The sequence below is a fragment of the Homarus americanus genome, unplaced genomic scaffold (genome assembly GCF_018991925.1).
Source record: "Homarus americanus isolate GMGI-L3 unplaced genomic scaffold, GMGI_Hamer_2.0 scaffold23578, whole genome shotgun sequence".
NCBI lineage: Eukaryota > Metazoa > Arthropoda > Malacostraca > Decapoda > Nephropidae > Homarus > Homarus americanus.
The window spans coordinates 1,642,150-1,657,192 of NW_024733231.1; the positions used below are offsets into that span (position 1 = coordinate 1,642,150).

Here is a 15,043-nt window from a genome sequence, read left to right on the forward strand (position 1 = left end):
CACACTGGTAATAAAAATATGATAAGACCAAGAAAAAATAAAATAAAAAATTCCAGACACACTACGTAATGTCATCTGGCGAGGAAGAGTTTACGTCCCATAATTTGTTCCTCATGCTCGTGTTCTCTTTATGATGTTTTTATTAGCAGATCATTTCACATGCTAATTTTTGCTTCCCCAAATACAGAAATTATCAGAGATTAGCACAGAAAAAGGTTATTACACATTCAAATATCATAATATAAGTACAATACATTAAATACAGTACTAATGATCTGCAATGATTCTTGGGGTGTCCATCTGCCTTGCTACAAAGTGAACCTAGGCCTCAGTTGCAAGCTTTGAGAGAACAGACTATAGCATCTATACTTCCCAAGTGGTGGCTATTAGGCAGTATTTGGGATAATTCATCTCCAAACAAAACAAAACAAAATATTTGACCTTATTTATTTCTAAAGATCCAAACAGTTTTCTTGTCTCTTAATTACATGTAACTATTTATGGTGAACAAATATCTAACAAGTATATTTAAGTCTTTATTTTAAAGCACATGCAAAGAATATAGTTTAATAAATCTAATACAATATATTAAAAAACATAAAATAGACATGAGCGCCAAACATCTATTTAAAAAGAAAAGAAGGTTTTACTGTACAATATGTGCATGCATGTCGTAATATGAACTTTTGGCTTGAGATGAGTTTATTGTATAATATCCAGAATTTTACAAATACATATCCCTTTTAATTTCATAAGTTAGCTTTAAGGGTTCCAATAAAGATCTTTAATGAGTTGAGAAAGACTGATATAGATCATATCAAATTAATTACTTTACTACATGCATCCATGGCAAGTAGTCAACAACCCAGCTGAAAAGTAGTTGTATCGCTTAACTGGGAAGATCAGGTACTTACCTCTTTAAAAAAATATTGTACATTATGCCAATGATTTACTAACCTTGAACTGAGATTCAACCATTTTAAGCTGTTCAGCAGTAAGCTGAGGCCCCTCTGGCAGCCGGATTGCCTGGTTTTGGCGCTGGACTCGACCGCCGGCATAGTTGTAGGCAGAGCTCAGCTTGGATGGTGATTTCTTATCATCCGTCTATGAGCACGTGAATTTAATCAATCAGTTTTCAGAATATTGTTCCAAATTAAACATCTCCAATCTTGAGCCAACAGATCTTCATATTACCAACACTTTAACATGCTAATAAAAAAACAGAAGAACTTACACTTATGACTACGTTATCCTCCCCGCCACCATCACTACCGCCGCCACTGACTACTGTCACCGTCTGATAGGTCGGGGGCCGGCCACGCCTCTTCGGAGGATTAGTTGCGCCAGGGGAGGACGATTTGTCACCACTAGAGGAAACTTTGCCGCTATTACTATCCAATGTTCGCTTGACTCCACCTCTACCTGAACCACGACCTGAAGAAATGAATACGCCTTAGGGTAAAGGCAGAGCAAGATCAGTTATTTTCAAATCCCAGTTCTGTACACCCATAAAATTATAAATTACAAATGAACAAACTTAAACAAACTAAGTAAATTTCTATAAGCCATACAGTTTAATGAGAAACATTCTACATTCTTTCTCAACACAAGCATTTTACATATAGTACACCTGTCCTGTAATAAGATTCACTGTATACAGTACCACTACAGTATATATTCAACATGCATTAACATTTCAGGGTAATTTAAATAAAAGAACAATATTATTAATAAAAGAACACAATAATTTTCTTAAGCTTTCAACCATTCTGCATGATGACAACTACTGATCATAATGGCATTCAAAGAAGCAAATGCTTAAATCAATTTTGTTTACTTTAAAGGTATGAGTAATTTACAAAATGAATCTGCTAAAAAAAAGCAATCACCAACAATCATCTAAAAATTATGTTTAACCCTTAGGCCCCGGGTGACGTTCGAGAACGTCTGCCTATTTTCCCGTCAATTTTTTTATTTTTTATTTATTATATTTGGAAAAGTTGATTTTTTCTCGATTTATCCCACGGGGGTGTGTGTGTGTGTGTGTGTGTGTGTGTGTGTGTGTGTGTGTGTGTGTGTGTGTACTGCCAGCAGCACCCTAACCTGGGGCTTAAGGGTTAATGGTTATGGCATTAGATCTGTACTCAAGCGATACTCCAAATTTCACCATTCTTTTAATTTTGAGTCAAGTCTTTTTAACTGGTCAAAACAAAGAGACCAGACTTCAGTGATGGCAGGAGATCCAAACCCTTGCAATGTATTAAGAGACCACAAGACAGCACTCATTATAGGGACTTTGTAAGCCAGGCTACAATGGACGAGTTGACGGTTCTGGGTAAACACAAGAAATACACTCTGCCACGTTCATAGAGTGATACGGTATAAATAATTTGTAGTAAAAGTTTAAAGTCCTGCTATAATAGTCTAGATAAGTTATTTCTCTTGTAACAGGGCCGCCATTTGCAATGACATAACCACCTGCCAACCACTGGGATATATCATCATTTATATTAATTATTGGGGAAATTTTTACTTTAACTACCATAAGTATTTGGATGCTTAGTTTCAAGATAGGCTATATTTTGGGTAAATGTTAACTTTTGGTCATCCCTGTAAATAGAAATGCAGACTATGTTTTACTGGTGGTTTGTGATGTGTTATGAACGATTTAGACCTTCATTTCTATCACTAGTTTTGAGTTACTACCCCCCCCCCCCCTTACCGATGTATGTTAAGCTAACCTTATAACTCACCATACCTTAACCTAAAATATGACTTGTATTTTCTGATGCAATCAAAAAATGTTTTGCAACAGAAATCCCGAAGTGATAATGTGTCTTATTGTTTAAAGTACTTCATCCCATAGTTAGACTCTTAAGGTTCCCCAGATGACCAAATCCAAAAAATTATCAATACTGTTTGGAATGTATATACTATGAAACTTGTAGTATAGGCAGCTAATATCCATTGAATTAGTTAATGTGCTTAATAATATTTATATATTCAATATACTGTAGTATTACTGTGTTGCACAGTAAAGCACAATTAATTATCTTATAATATTTATTTACAGAGCCGATCAGCTGAGATGATTGGACAACTACTTTCAGGGTTCATCAAGGCAGATGAAAGAAATTTACCAAAAGTAGACGTCAATAGGATAGTAGAGTATTATGAAGAACTCGGCCAGCCAGCTATGAAGCACGTTAAATTACATCTGTCATCTGATCATTCCCCGGCCATGGTCGTCCCTAGTCCTTCCACAACATTAAATATAGACATCAATGATGAACTTACATTTTCCAAACATGAAATAGAGAACAGTGGTGAAAACTTCCATGTTGGTGTTATCGGTCTTTTGCATCATTTTGGCAGCCAGCAAGTAAATACACACGATGATACTTGAGCAGTAATTTATTTTAACCTAAAAATAAGGTATGCCTGCGTACAGTATATCAACTTAATACTCACATCAAAATGATCTTCACAACAGTAGATGCAGTATTCTGACATGAGGAACTGCAGTCAAGCAGCAAGCCACCATCTCTTTCTTAACTACTTATCTTTCGGTACTGTGATGAAAATTTTGCCTGGTGAGGATTTGTCGGTACTCTTGCACATTGGCACGAAGCACCAACGACTCTTTGTGCTTTGCTTCAACATTGTATATGGCCACAAGTCCTGTATTTCTGCTGGTAACAACACACACACCACAGCTGCTGCCTCGAGGCTCCCGCTCTGCGGCTCGCACTAGTCAATGACGCCGCAACCAATCACAGCTTTTTGCAGTCATTTAACTTTTTAGTAATTTTAACCCTATTTTTTACACTTTTTGACCTAATGTATTTTAAAAATATCATTACCATAGTGAATTTAAGCGTTTTCTTTACCCATTGACCTGCCATCTTACGAACAAATTCCGACAGTCAACTCGTCCATTATTATTGCTCCCCTTCTTCAACCTAAAAAAATCCAAGCATTTGCTCATATTAAAAATGGACAAACTGCTAGCTCAAGGCCAAGATAAATGTAAATAGATTTCTTATTCATTAGAGGAAATAATTGGATCTCTGTTTAATACTTTCAAAAGCAATCATCCAATGTATTGTTTCACAAAAAAAAAATTCCCATACTTAATACTTTTGGGGTTTTCATATGCACATTTGTGTATGATCCAAGCTATCGGTTTAGGGCTTTCATATGCAAATTTCCATATGAACTTGAAAATTACAATAATTTTAGGTTTGCGCATGAACGCTCGATACTCAAAGCGTGCATTTGGTAAAGTTGGTTTGATCTGGCACCAATGTAGACTACCTCCAAGGTTATGGGAGTGACCACACCACTCGCCCTTTGTGGTTCAACAGCACGGGACGTAACCTTGACCTACATTTCCCACCATTTTCTAGCAGCTTGTGCCGATTCCTCATTTATCACAGTGATTTAACTTAATTATAACAGTGTTGTGATAGTTTTGAACTATGCCTCGCATTGCTGGTGAAGGTGGAGGGGTGGGAAAACATAAAAAGTACAGAGATTGCACCACGTGGTGATAGTGTGGTGCCTCCCAGTGTCCCTGGCCCTTCGAGTGCAAGTGATAGTTTGTCTGGCCCTTCAACAAACAGTCCTAGTGTGAAAGGAATTGCCTGGTATATCATTGTGGCAAAAAGGAAAAATAAAGTGTTGCACATGTGGTTCTCAGCCAATGCTAATGCAACAAACTCCACCATTTTATCTCAAATAACGAACTTGCCACGACTCATTACGTTCAATTATCTCTCGTGCGGTTCAGTTAAGTGCAGTGAGGCGAGTATCCAGCATCTCGCCAAAGAGCACCTCTCTCAACCCTAGTGTTTGTTATTAGGGTTCAACACCAACCTTCTTGGCCGAGTCATTTATTAACAATTCCCAATTTTTGGTTAGCAAAAAAAAAAATTATAATTATTCATTGTTCTGATAATTATTAAAACCCTTGCCATGAGACCTTACAATACTATTAACATTGTTAGATATAATTTGTGAGTGAGGGAATCACTTATTGTCATGGATGCCCGGATTCAATCTTAGTTAAAATCACTGTAGTTTTAATGTACAGTACTGTACTTATAAATTTTCTATTACAACCACAAAAAAGGGGATAAGCCTGGGAATAATCTTATCAAAAGCATGCCTTAAAATTAATACAAATCTTTTTATTATTATACTGTATAACTATAAGTCAAAATAAAGGTTGATAATTTTACACTCACCTCTACTTCCCCCCAAACCTCGTCCACGTCCACGACCTCTACGAGGTCGAAATTCTTCCTCATCACTTAAAGAATTTGTCTGAAATCAAGCAACTTCTAAATTCTATGTTTTAGATACAAGTAAAATATGTAGTTAAAAGGTTGTACAAAATAAATAATATCATCTAAATCCTTAGAGCACTACTCTTTTAAAATAAAAGAAACTCTAACACATATTTGTGCAGATCAGGAAAACAGAATTTTTCGGTACAAGTTATTGAAGAAAAAAATGAAGTGTGTGGAGTGTTCCTGCTTATTGTTTCAGCCAACTCCTGTTGCTGCCTATCCTCTTTGCACCACTTTCTCTATCATTTGACCCCTTAGGTGAGAAAAGGAAGTACAGTACGGGCATCCCCTGGGTTACGGAAGGGTTCCGTTCCTGAAAATCTTTCCGCAACGAAAAATTCCATATTGCGAACCATTTTTCCCATTCACTCCAATTATATAAGTTGAGATGCGTTCCTATGAAATTTTTGATGCCCAAAAACGAAACACAAGCACATAAAGGGTTATATGTACGAAAATAGACAGCTTAAACCACATACAATAAGTCATTCATGATGTAATATGATAATTTTACTTCCAGAAGCGATGTTAAGTGGTATAGGAGGTGAGGTGGTGCGATAGAAGTTACTGCGAGTTACCTCCTTATACATCAAGTTTGATGTCCAACGCAATTCCTTTATGGAATCTTTTATCACCACTGCTTTCACTTGAACTTGATGGTCTTTTTCCATTCGCCTTGACTAAAAGTACACAGTAACACAGAAGTATAACTGAACACAAACTGGCGAAAGAATTCTAACTGAGCAGTGCCATTGTTGTGGTGGCTGCTGACAACTGGGGAGGTGAGTGGCCTTCCCAACTGCCTTGTGGCTACCACCGAGAATCCACACGAAATAAATTTTACAAATTTGGTAAAAATATAGGTTAAAAATCACTTCTTTTTTTTTTATTTACCAGAATTCCGCAAGGATGTGTTTTTTTTTCGTATCCCAATCTTTGGGTCATAATTTCAAAATTCCGTAGGGGCAAATTTCTGTAACCCAAAATACCATAACACTGGGGATGCCTGTAGATAGATAGTTTGATGGATAAGTAGATATAGATTTCCCATGTTTTCGGACTTCAGAATCAACAGTATTTGTTCATCCCTGTTAAGCCAAGAGTTGGGTCCTAACCCAACACATACATACTGTACTACAAAACCAACTGCTATGGTTAAAAACTTGGCATGAAATTCCAATATTCCTTGCTTCTACCTCACCTCACCACACTAAAGGAGGAACAAGGGATCTGAGTTGCCCAATCCATGCTTGGTTATAAAATGGAATTTCAGGATCAATCCTTTATTTAAAACTCACATAATAAATATGGCAACTTAATTACTCCAAGTAAGCTTGCACCAAAAGGCAGACAGTTCTCTTTATCCCAGGAACTATGTTAAAAAGTAATTGGCCTCATACTCTCTGAAGCATCACACAGTCCAGTGGCTTGGCAGTCTCGTCTACATATCCTGAGATGAACATTTTTATCTATACCCAAGTTCCTATCTAAAGGATAGACTTAAGTGATACAACCTAAAAAAGTCAAAGGTTTGATTTCCCTGAGGTCATACATGAAAGGAATGCAACCTGGTTAAGAGTTTAATGGCTTTCACCATGATGCTGAAATGAGAGACTGAAAGCATAGGAGATGGCAATGCTACACAATCAAAGCAGCCATGCCAAGAACTACAACCAGAACAAACCATTCAGTCAATCTACATACAATAGATGAGCCTTCATTGACTAAGTCCTAAAACATTTAATAATTATTCGAATACTCTATCAATGAAGTAGCTAAATGGGTAGTCTTCTTGCCCTTCCGAAACTATTCCAATACAGTGGAGTCACGATAATTCCTAACTTTCAAATTTGTTCATGCAAATTTGTGGGTAACTCTATTACTACCTCTTTTTGAAATTTCATTGTCAAGTCTTCAAAATTTGTGACCAAGGCTGCAGCGTTTGACTCTCGGGATTAGTGCACTTGGTGAGCAAGTTCCTGCTACATCCTAGAGATCTCAGCTGTATGGTTTCCATTTGGTATTTTCCATTACAGTACTGTACCAAATTCAAGGAAATTTTGTAATGAAAAATCTGTTTGGTAATGAAAAGTATGATTTGATAATGATGATATGCTTAAAGGACCTGGATACAGTATAGTATCACAGACAAAATGTTTGATAAATTCTCTGCCAAACTGTATAACCAGAGGGAAAGGAAGAGGGAAGGCTGGAATGTCCGGTTCCCGGAATTCTCCACAAGCCGAAATTGAAATTAGCCCAGATTTTTCTTAATTCTGGGTCTTAAAATTAGCCATATTTTGCAGAAAATTCTGGGAAAATCCAAGAAAATATCTCAAAATTGGTTTTTTCCAAGTTTGGGGAACAAATTACAGAATAAAATATTGCACAACTAACAGAAAAATTAGGAGAAAATCTCTCCAAACCTTTCTGCTCCAGGTCTGGAGAAAAAGGTTCCGGGAGTTACGGAAGACCACTTGGGTAACTTGGAACTTTGGCTCGCACAGTTCAATTGGCCAATGCTGTCATGAGACTGCATGGGATACCCATGATAAGCTATGCATTTCCTAGCCTATCCCCTGTAAGCCTAGCATCATGACACAATTAGTTTACAGTCCTCTTCCATTATACAAGCCAAGAATACTGTACAAGGTCAAAGCAGCATTACGACATGAAAAGTGATTACAGTTACATATATTGTACTGTACATTCAGTAAATGTGAAAGTAGGAAAAAGTAGACACTAGAATACCTAAGCTTCAGGTCATGAGACCCACTAATCCCCCACCCCAACAATGGGTGACCTGAAATTGCATCAGGTCAGTAACATAAGACCACTAATCCCCCATCCCACCTTCACTCCAAATGTGAGAGCATATGCAATGGGTGACCTAACATTGTATTTCATTAAAATGAGTGTACGAGTACATGTGTACGCAGTTGGCTGACCGATTGGTTGGTAGCCTAAGTTACATCAACACACCGACCACAAACGACTTGAAGCTATAAAGTTTAATAATTTGGTAAAATAATTCATAATCAAATGTTGATTAAATATTTCTTAGGTATATAAATGTTCTGAGTGTAATTTACAATGTGGTAGACCCTCATCCTATTGATTCTTATGGGAATTAATTACCCTTCATCCATGGAATTACTTTAGTCTTTCTATTTGGTCCATATTATGCTCGGATAATGAGGACGCCCTATATTGCAGTTGACACTGAGTACTATACAGTTCAGTACAGTGATGTCCCTGTCAGCCGGAACACTTGGTGCAGAGCACTTCCGGGGATACGAGATTTCCGGTTAACCAAACAACTTTTTCAAACTCAGGAAACTTCCTTATCCCCAAAATCTTTTCCGGTTACTGGGAAAAGTTTCAGAGTGTCTAAACAAGACATTTTGCACAGACACACACTAGCCCCAGAATGTTTCTGGGTGCTGGGGATGTTTTCCTCTAAACTACTGAAGTCCATAAATGCAGTTCTAATTAAGTTAGAAAATCCATTCCTTTACTATAATAATCCAGAATGGTTTATCTAAACATTTGGTGGAATAAGTATATTTAAAAATTAAAAATCTATATGATACGGCCGTGAAAGAAGCTGTGTGTTACAGCAGAGACTGGTATTTTCCACACCCATGGAGTTGCAGGGGATTAATGGGTCTACGTAACTGACCCGACACAAAGTCAGGTGAAGGTAGGGTGGGGGATTAGTAGTCTCATATTTTCTGACCTTTTGATGGAATGTCAGGTCACCCTTTCTTGGGTGGGGGATTGGTGGGTCTCATGACCTGAAGATATCTTTAATAAACACAAAACCTCGACTGGGCTACTTTTGCACTTAGACAACTGATCAATGAATAAACCAGGGCATATGGAGAAGCATTAAACACTAGTGATGTCACAAAGCTTCGCAACTGCTGAGCAACCGCATAAATTATCACAACCAGTATTCAAATGTACCAAGTTAATTTCTTTATCTTGTGCAAAATATGAGATGTTTGTACTCAAATTAATCGCTATCTTACAAGAATTCCAGTAATGCATGTTATGTTCTGCTAAATCAAGTCAGTGGCAGTTTATAAGCAAAAAAACTTAAAACTCCCTGTCTTTTATAATCCTGAAGTACATGTTAATCTCCCCTCCCAGCTAGCAGGGGAGGCAGATGGAGGTGATAACAACTAATGGGATGAATTTTGTTTTAGGCTTAAAGTTTTCTCTTATAAAATGTCACAGACTTGCCTTAAGAGAATATAATTTGCATTACTGGAATCCTTGCAAGGTAACGATGAATTTGAGTCTAAACATGTTATAATTTGCACAAGATAAAATTTTTAGTCCTTTAGCGTAATACATTGAGTACAAAATGAGTACAGTAATGTGTTACGAGTGGGTACGCCATAAGTTTCTGTTCTTGGTATGAAATACGTTGGTTTGGATGGTGTGTGGTTAGCTTGAGCAGTTTCGCTCATTACTCGCCCACACTGAATGATTCGTCATTTAAGTATTAACTTTATTACATTGTGTATTATGTTTGAGTGTATTATATTACAGGTATATTGTATTAGGTTTGTATATAGGTTAGGTAAGTGGAACTAATGTCAATAGGTAATTTAGATAAAGCTTACGGTTTGGCCAATAGGGATATAATACGTCAGTATTCGACGGTAGAGAGGCGACGTCGGAGACCTACTGGTACACTCTAGTCAGTCTAGGCACAACTGCCTTAAGTTAAGTAGCATACCCTCTCTCTGGTGTTTTGGGAGTTGGTATTTGACTACTGAGATTTGCTTTGCATGATTTTGATTTTGTGTAATCTTGTTGGACCTTCAGTCCTTACAGTACTCAGCCACCTCCAAACATATTATTATCATTGTTATTTATTTTCTTCTATGTATATGTGGTGGTGGGAATAAGTTAATAAATGTTCATATTTTTATTGACTTGTTTAGGTTTTGACCTGTTAACTTGACCTTTGTTGGGGGAACTGGGATTCAGAATATAATAATAATTACTGATATTTGAAAGACTTAAGTGATTTGAGTTTATATAACAATCTACCCCTAAGGGCGTAACAAATATGGTGCTTAAACTTATGGCTTTTTTATAGGGAAAAGTCTATATAACTAACCCCAGTGGTCAGGATATTATGGTATCGAATGTTATGGAGTATTTCAGATAAATTCTTTGTTTAGTTCTTTACACAGAGACTTGAGGATAGAAACTGTAATAATTTGAGCTTATTAATATCAGAACCCTTCACATACTGTACAGTAAAATACTTAATTTTACCTTATTACTCAGCTTGTTATTTAAGGACATTGGAAACGTTAAATAGACAATCATTATGGTATCAAATTCATCTCTCTAACACAAATAAAGATTCTAATGAATGCTGTGAGGTAAGGAGGGAGAGGGAGAAGGTCCATTGGGGGGTAAATGTGACCACGACCCCCCCAGGGTCGCCTCACTGTTTGTCTACTGTTCTGCCTCATTCATGCTACAATATTGTTTATTTGTTTTTCATTAATTAGTAAAGATATGTTACTGTAATAGTATGTGCTTATTAATACCTGTACCCTTCATACAATACAGTACAGCACTATGTATATAGTACCTCATAAGTAAAAAATAATGTCATTCAAGACATCTTCAAATCTTAAGACCCACTCATCCCCCACCCACAAATGGGTGACCTGACATTGCATCAGGTCAGGTTAGTAACGTGACCCAATAATCTCCCACCCAACCTTCATCAAAAGTGTTAAGACGTGATTAATTATGTATTCCATTCAATTGAGTGAAGTGTCTGCCTATTGTAGGCTAAAGATGACAGGATCTGCTGCCGAGTACAATATGTGAAGCACTCCGCATTACAAGGGGGTAAAACGCCACCCCAGGTAAAACGAGTTTTTTGATGGATATCACTATTTTCACCCTTCCTCTTCATGTTGCGTTGGATGTAATCCCCGAGGTAGATTAGCAATATGGTTGAAAGTCCTTCAAAAATAGGGTGTCATTTCGCCCCAGGCTGGGAGCTACGTAACCAGCTGTAAAGGTGGTCAAATCCCTTTCAGAGTGAGAGGAGCGTGAGCTAATGACAGCTCGCGTCCCGCGGGCCATAACCCCTGAGTCAGCCAATCACAATGGATTTCCCTTGCTACGTGATAGCTCCTAGGCCAATCTGCTCGCCCTGATGCTGCCACCCTGATATTCTTGCCCAGCTGCTGCATAGCATAAGGCGTTTCAGTGTTTCTACTGCTATTTTTTATAACTTTTTGGTGTAACATTGACGTTATTCGTGTTTCACGGGCATTAGAAGTGCTACGCAATGTCGGGCCAAGTTTTAGAGCAAGATTCGAGTGAGGCCAGCCCTTCTGGTGAGGGTTCAGGAGCCCTAAATCCTGCGTGTGCGTCTAGTGACAACAGTGCTCACGTGGACACCCCAGCCATGCTTCGTGATAGTGATTTTGGTGGTGAATTTAGTGGTGATTATGGTGAAACAAATGCTACTGGTGATGTTGATGGTACAGGTGACGTGGGTGAGAATGTTGGTGATGGTGGGGAGCCTAGGGTTGGTGGTGAAGCACCACATGGTACAGGTCGCAGGGGTAAGGAGCCCCCAAGGCCCTATAGAAAAAAGGGGCAAGATAAGAGAGCATAGGGTTGACGAGTGGGCATAGGAGGTTGCCAAGCGTAAACGGAATTTGGGTGAGGAATATGTAAGTTACCTCACCAAGAAAGTAGTCAGGGCAAGGCAGGTCGGCCCTCCCTGCCCAAATGGCTGCTTCAACAAGCTTGGCAGGGATAACATGAAGACCATTTTCACCAATTTCTGGGCAATTGGTAACTATAACACCCAGAATGGTTACCTGCAATTACTCATCAGGGACGTGCCCGTGAAGAGAAAGTGAACTGAAGCTGAAGTGAGCCGTAGGCCTTTTACCTACCATTTTTTTGTGAAGCTTCGGCAGCACGAGTTTAAGGTCTGCCGCCAAGGTTTCGCTACTATTCACGGGCTTGACAAGAAGAAGATGGAGGTCTTGATGCATAAAAGGAAGGAATCACCAAGTAGAACGCCCATCCCAAACAAGCGAGGACATCATCCATTCACCAGGGCCATCACAGGGAGCCGCCTGCAACATGTGCACAAGCACATTCGTGCCCTGCCAGTGCTCGCTAGCCATTACAGCCGTGCACACAGCCCTCACAGGCAGTATCTGGAGGCCGGGGGCAGCATCGCCGAACTCCACAGCAGCTACCTGGTGTGGATGAGCGAACATTATCCTGATGAAAAAACTGTCTCTGAGAGTTTTACGACACTGTGTTCACAAGGGACTACAACATCGTGTTCCGTGCTCCTCTCACCGTTTTCTGCAACACCTGTGAGAAGCTGGAGACCCAGATCTTTTCCCTCCAGAAGGATGCTCAGGACACCAGCGACGTGAGGAACACCCTGAGGGAGCACAAGGCCATCGCACAGGTGCCTCAGGACCTTCTTCACCAGGTGCAGGAGGGTGGCCCTGGGAATGGTGATGTCAAGATAGTGGCCATCGACCTGCAGCAGACCCTTCCTTGCCCCCGTCTACGTGCAAGCAAGGCCTACTATAAGCAAAAGTTGTGGGTGTACAACTTTTGTGCATACGACATGGACAAGCAGGATGCTAGCATGTTTGTTTGGGACAAGGCAACAGGAGGCGGGGGGGGCAGACGAGATAGCTAGCTGTCTGCTGAAGGTGAGGAAGGATGACCGTGGTGAAGCCTTTACCCGGCTACGGGTCTTCTGTGATAACTGCAGCAGTCAGCACAAAAACATTTTCATGATTCCCATGGCCCTACAGCAAGTACATGTCACACGCCTCGCCAGGGTCTACTTCATCTTCATGAAGAGCGACCACTCGTACCTCCCTTGTGACAGGACCTTCGGCAGCATTGAAAAGAAACTGAGGAAGACGCCCCACATATACAACACCTTTGTAGTACGTCCTCATCATTGGCAAAGCAATCAAGAAGGGTTTCCTGGTTATTGCCATGCAGAGGGAGGACCTCTTGGACGTGCGAGCCCTCCTCAACTATGCCACTAAGCGACCAGCACCCGGCTTCACCCAGGCCTGCCAGCTTGCCGTAGACAGGGGGTTTCCTGAAGGATTCATCATCAAGAAGGACTATAGCCCGGTTGATGTGGAGGGGAACATCATCAAGTTCTGCTTGATATAAGGGGAGAGGACACTGGGAGAAGAAGTTTGACCTCTCCCAGGTGGTACTCTCGCCTAAGCACCCGCACGACAGGCTGCTGGCACCAGAGAAGGTCAACGACCTTAGGAGTCACCTGATCCTTCTGGAGGGTAGGGCCCAGGAATGGCTCCAAGCCTTGACAGCCAGGCAGGACGATCTCAGAGGGGTAGGTAGGGATCAGCAACGTGAGGAGGAGTTGGTCGATGATCCCGACGACACAACTCTTGATTAAGTGACCCTGGATGCTCCAGGAATGTAGTCACACCCCACCTGCCTGCAACATTGACGACCTGTACTGTTAAGGAATACGGCTACAGGACTGCTCTCTAAGGAAAATGCTACCTTCTCTGCTGTTTGGTGAGTCGATTTTTTTTATGTTCTCCGATTCATCTATAATCAAACTTACTTTTCTTCCAGAATGACATACATTCTTCATTCTTTGTTTGACTTTAGGGGGCATACATTGAGTGTTATAATGGCGACCTAATAATATTAATTAGTTTTTTATAGGTTGTAGGATGTTTTTACATTTGTCATTAATTTGGTACAACTGTAAACTTTTGATGTGATTATGGGTAAGTGCAAGGATACTATGCAGGGACTTTTAATGAAAAACAGTCATGCTGTGGACTCATCACACCAGCCACGGCCCTCAGTGCTAGCAGTGTGAAGTTGGTGTATGGTTGTGGGTGTCGTGATGCCTTGAGTGTGGTTGCAAAAGATAACTTTCTTTAACATTACTGTACCTTCCATTGCAATGTCTGGCAGTCATCCTCATACAAGCAGTATTGTCCTTAAACGCGAGTACGTAGAGGAAAGTGACGCACATGCTGCTTCATACATTCCCTTTAAAAAACATAAGTTTGTGAAACATCCGCTTGTACAAACTCAATGTGACAGTGATGAAACATAGCGATGATGACAATGAGCCACAACAGGATGAAAGGGAGTCTCTTACTGACAATAACACTGTGATTGCAGAAAAAACAATGCATCACTTTATGAACCATCTGAAGATCTTTTTAGAGAATGATGACTTACCTGTCGACAATGAAAGTGACTCACAGCATGATGAAAGTGATTATCATAATGACAAAAACACTTTGAACGCACAGAATAACTTTTTAGCGTGCTACAAAGCATCGAAAAATAATTTTTGCCGACTATGACGAGTTAAAAGACAATTTGGCAAGCATTGACGATGACAATGACGGTGAAAGTGAGCTTGAAATAGATGAAACTGAGTATACTCATAATACAAAAAGTGACTGCTATGCATCACAAGACCTTTTTGCAGACTGTGATCCGGTACAGGGTAACCTGACATGCACTGACGGCAATAATGATGATGATAAGTGAAGATGAAAATGATGAAAGTGAGTCTAATGGTAACACAAACAGTGACACTAATGTATCACAACAAGAACACACAGACTGTGAGGAGGTAG

General features: G+C 39.7%; 1 protein-coding gene across 3 annotated transcripts in view; it reads right to left on the reverse strand.

The window, feature by feature from the left end:
- The window catches only part of LOC121869531, a 67,866-nt gene that overhangs the window by 29,804 nt on the left and 23,019 nt on the right, over window positions 1-15,043 (reverse strand). The window contains exons 5-7 of one of the 3 annotated variants that reach the window (XM_042370899.1): window positions 5,250-5,328; window positions 1,235-1,434; window positions 958-1,104 (exon numbers count right to left, since the gene is read on the reverse strand). In XM_042370899.1, the coding sequence (XP_042226833.1) occupies window positions 958-1,104; window positions 1,235-1,434; window positions 5,250-5,328 (426 nt within the window). Of the gene's footprint in view, window positions 1-957; window positions 1,105-1,234; window positions 1,453-5,249; window positions 5,329-15,043 lie in introns of all 3 variants that reach the window. The other 2 variants (XM_042370898.1, XM_042370900.1) reach the window with 2 other exon arrangements.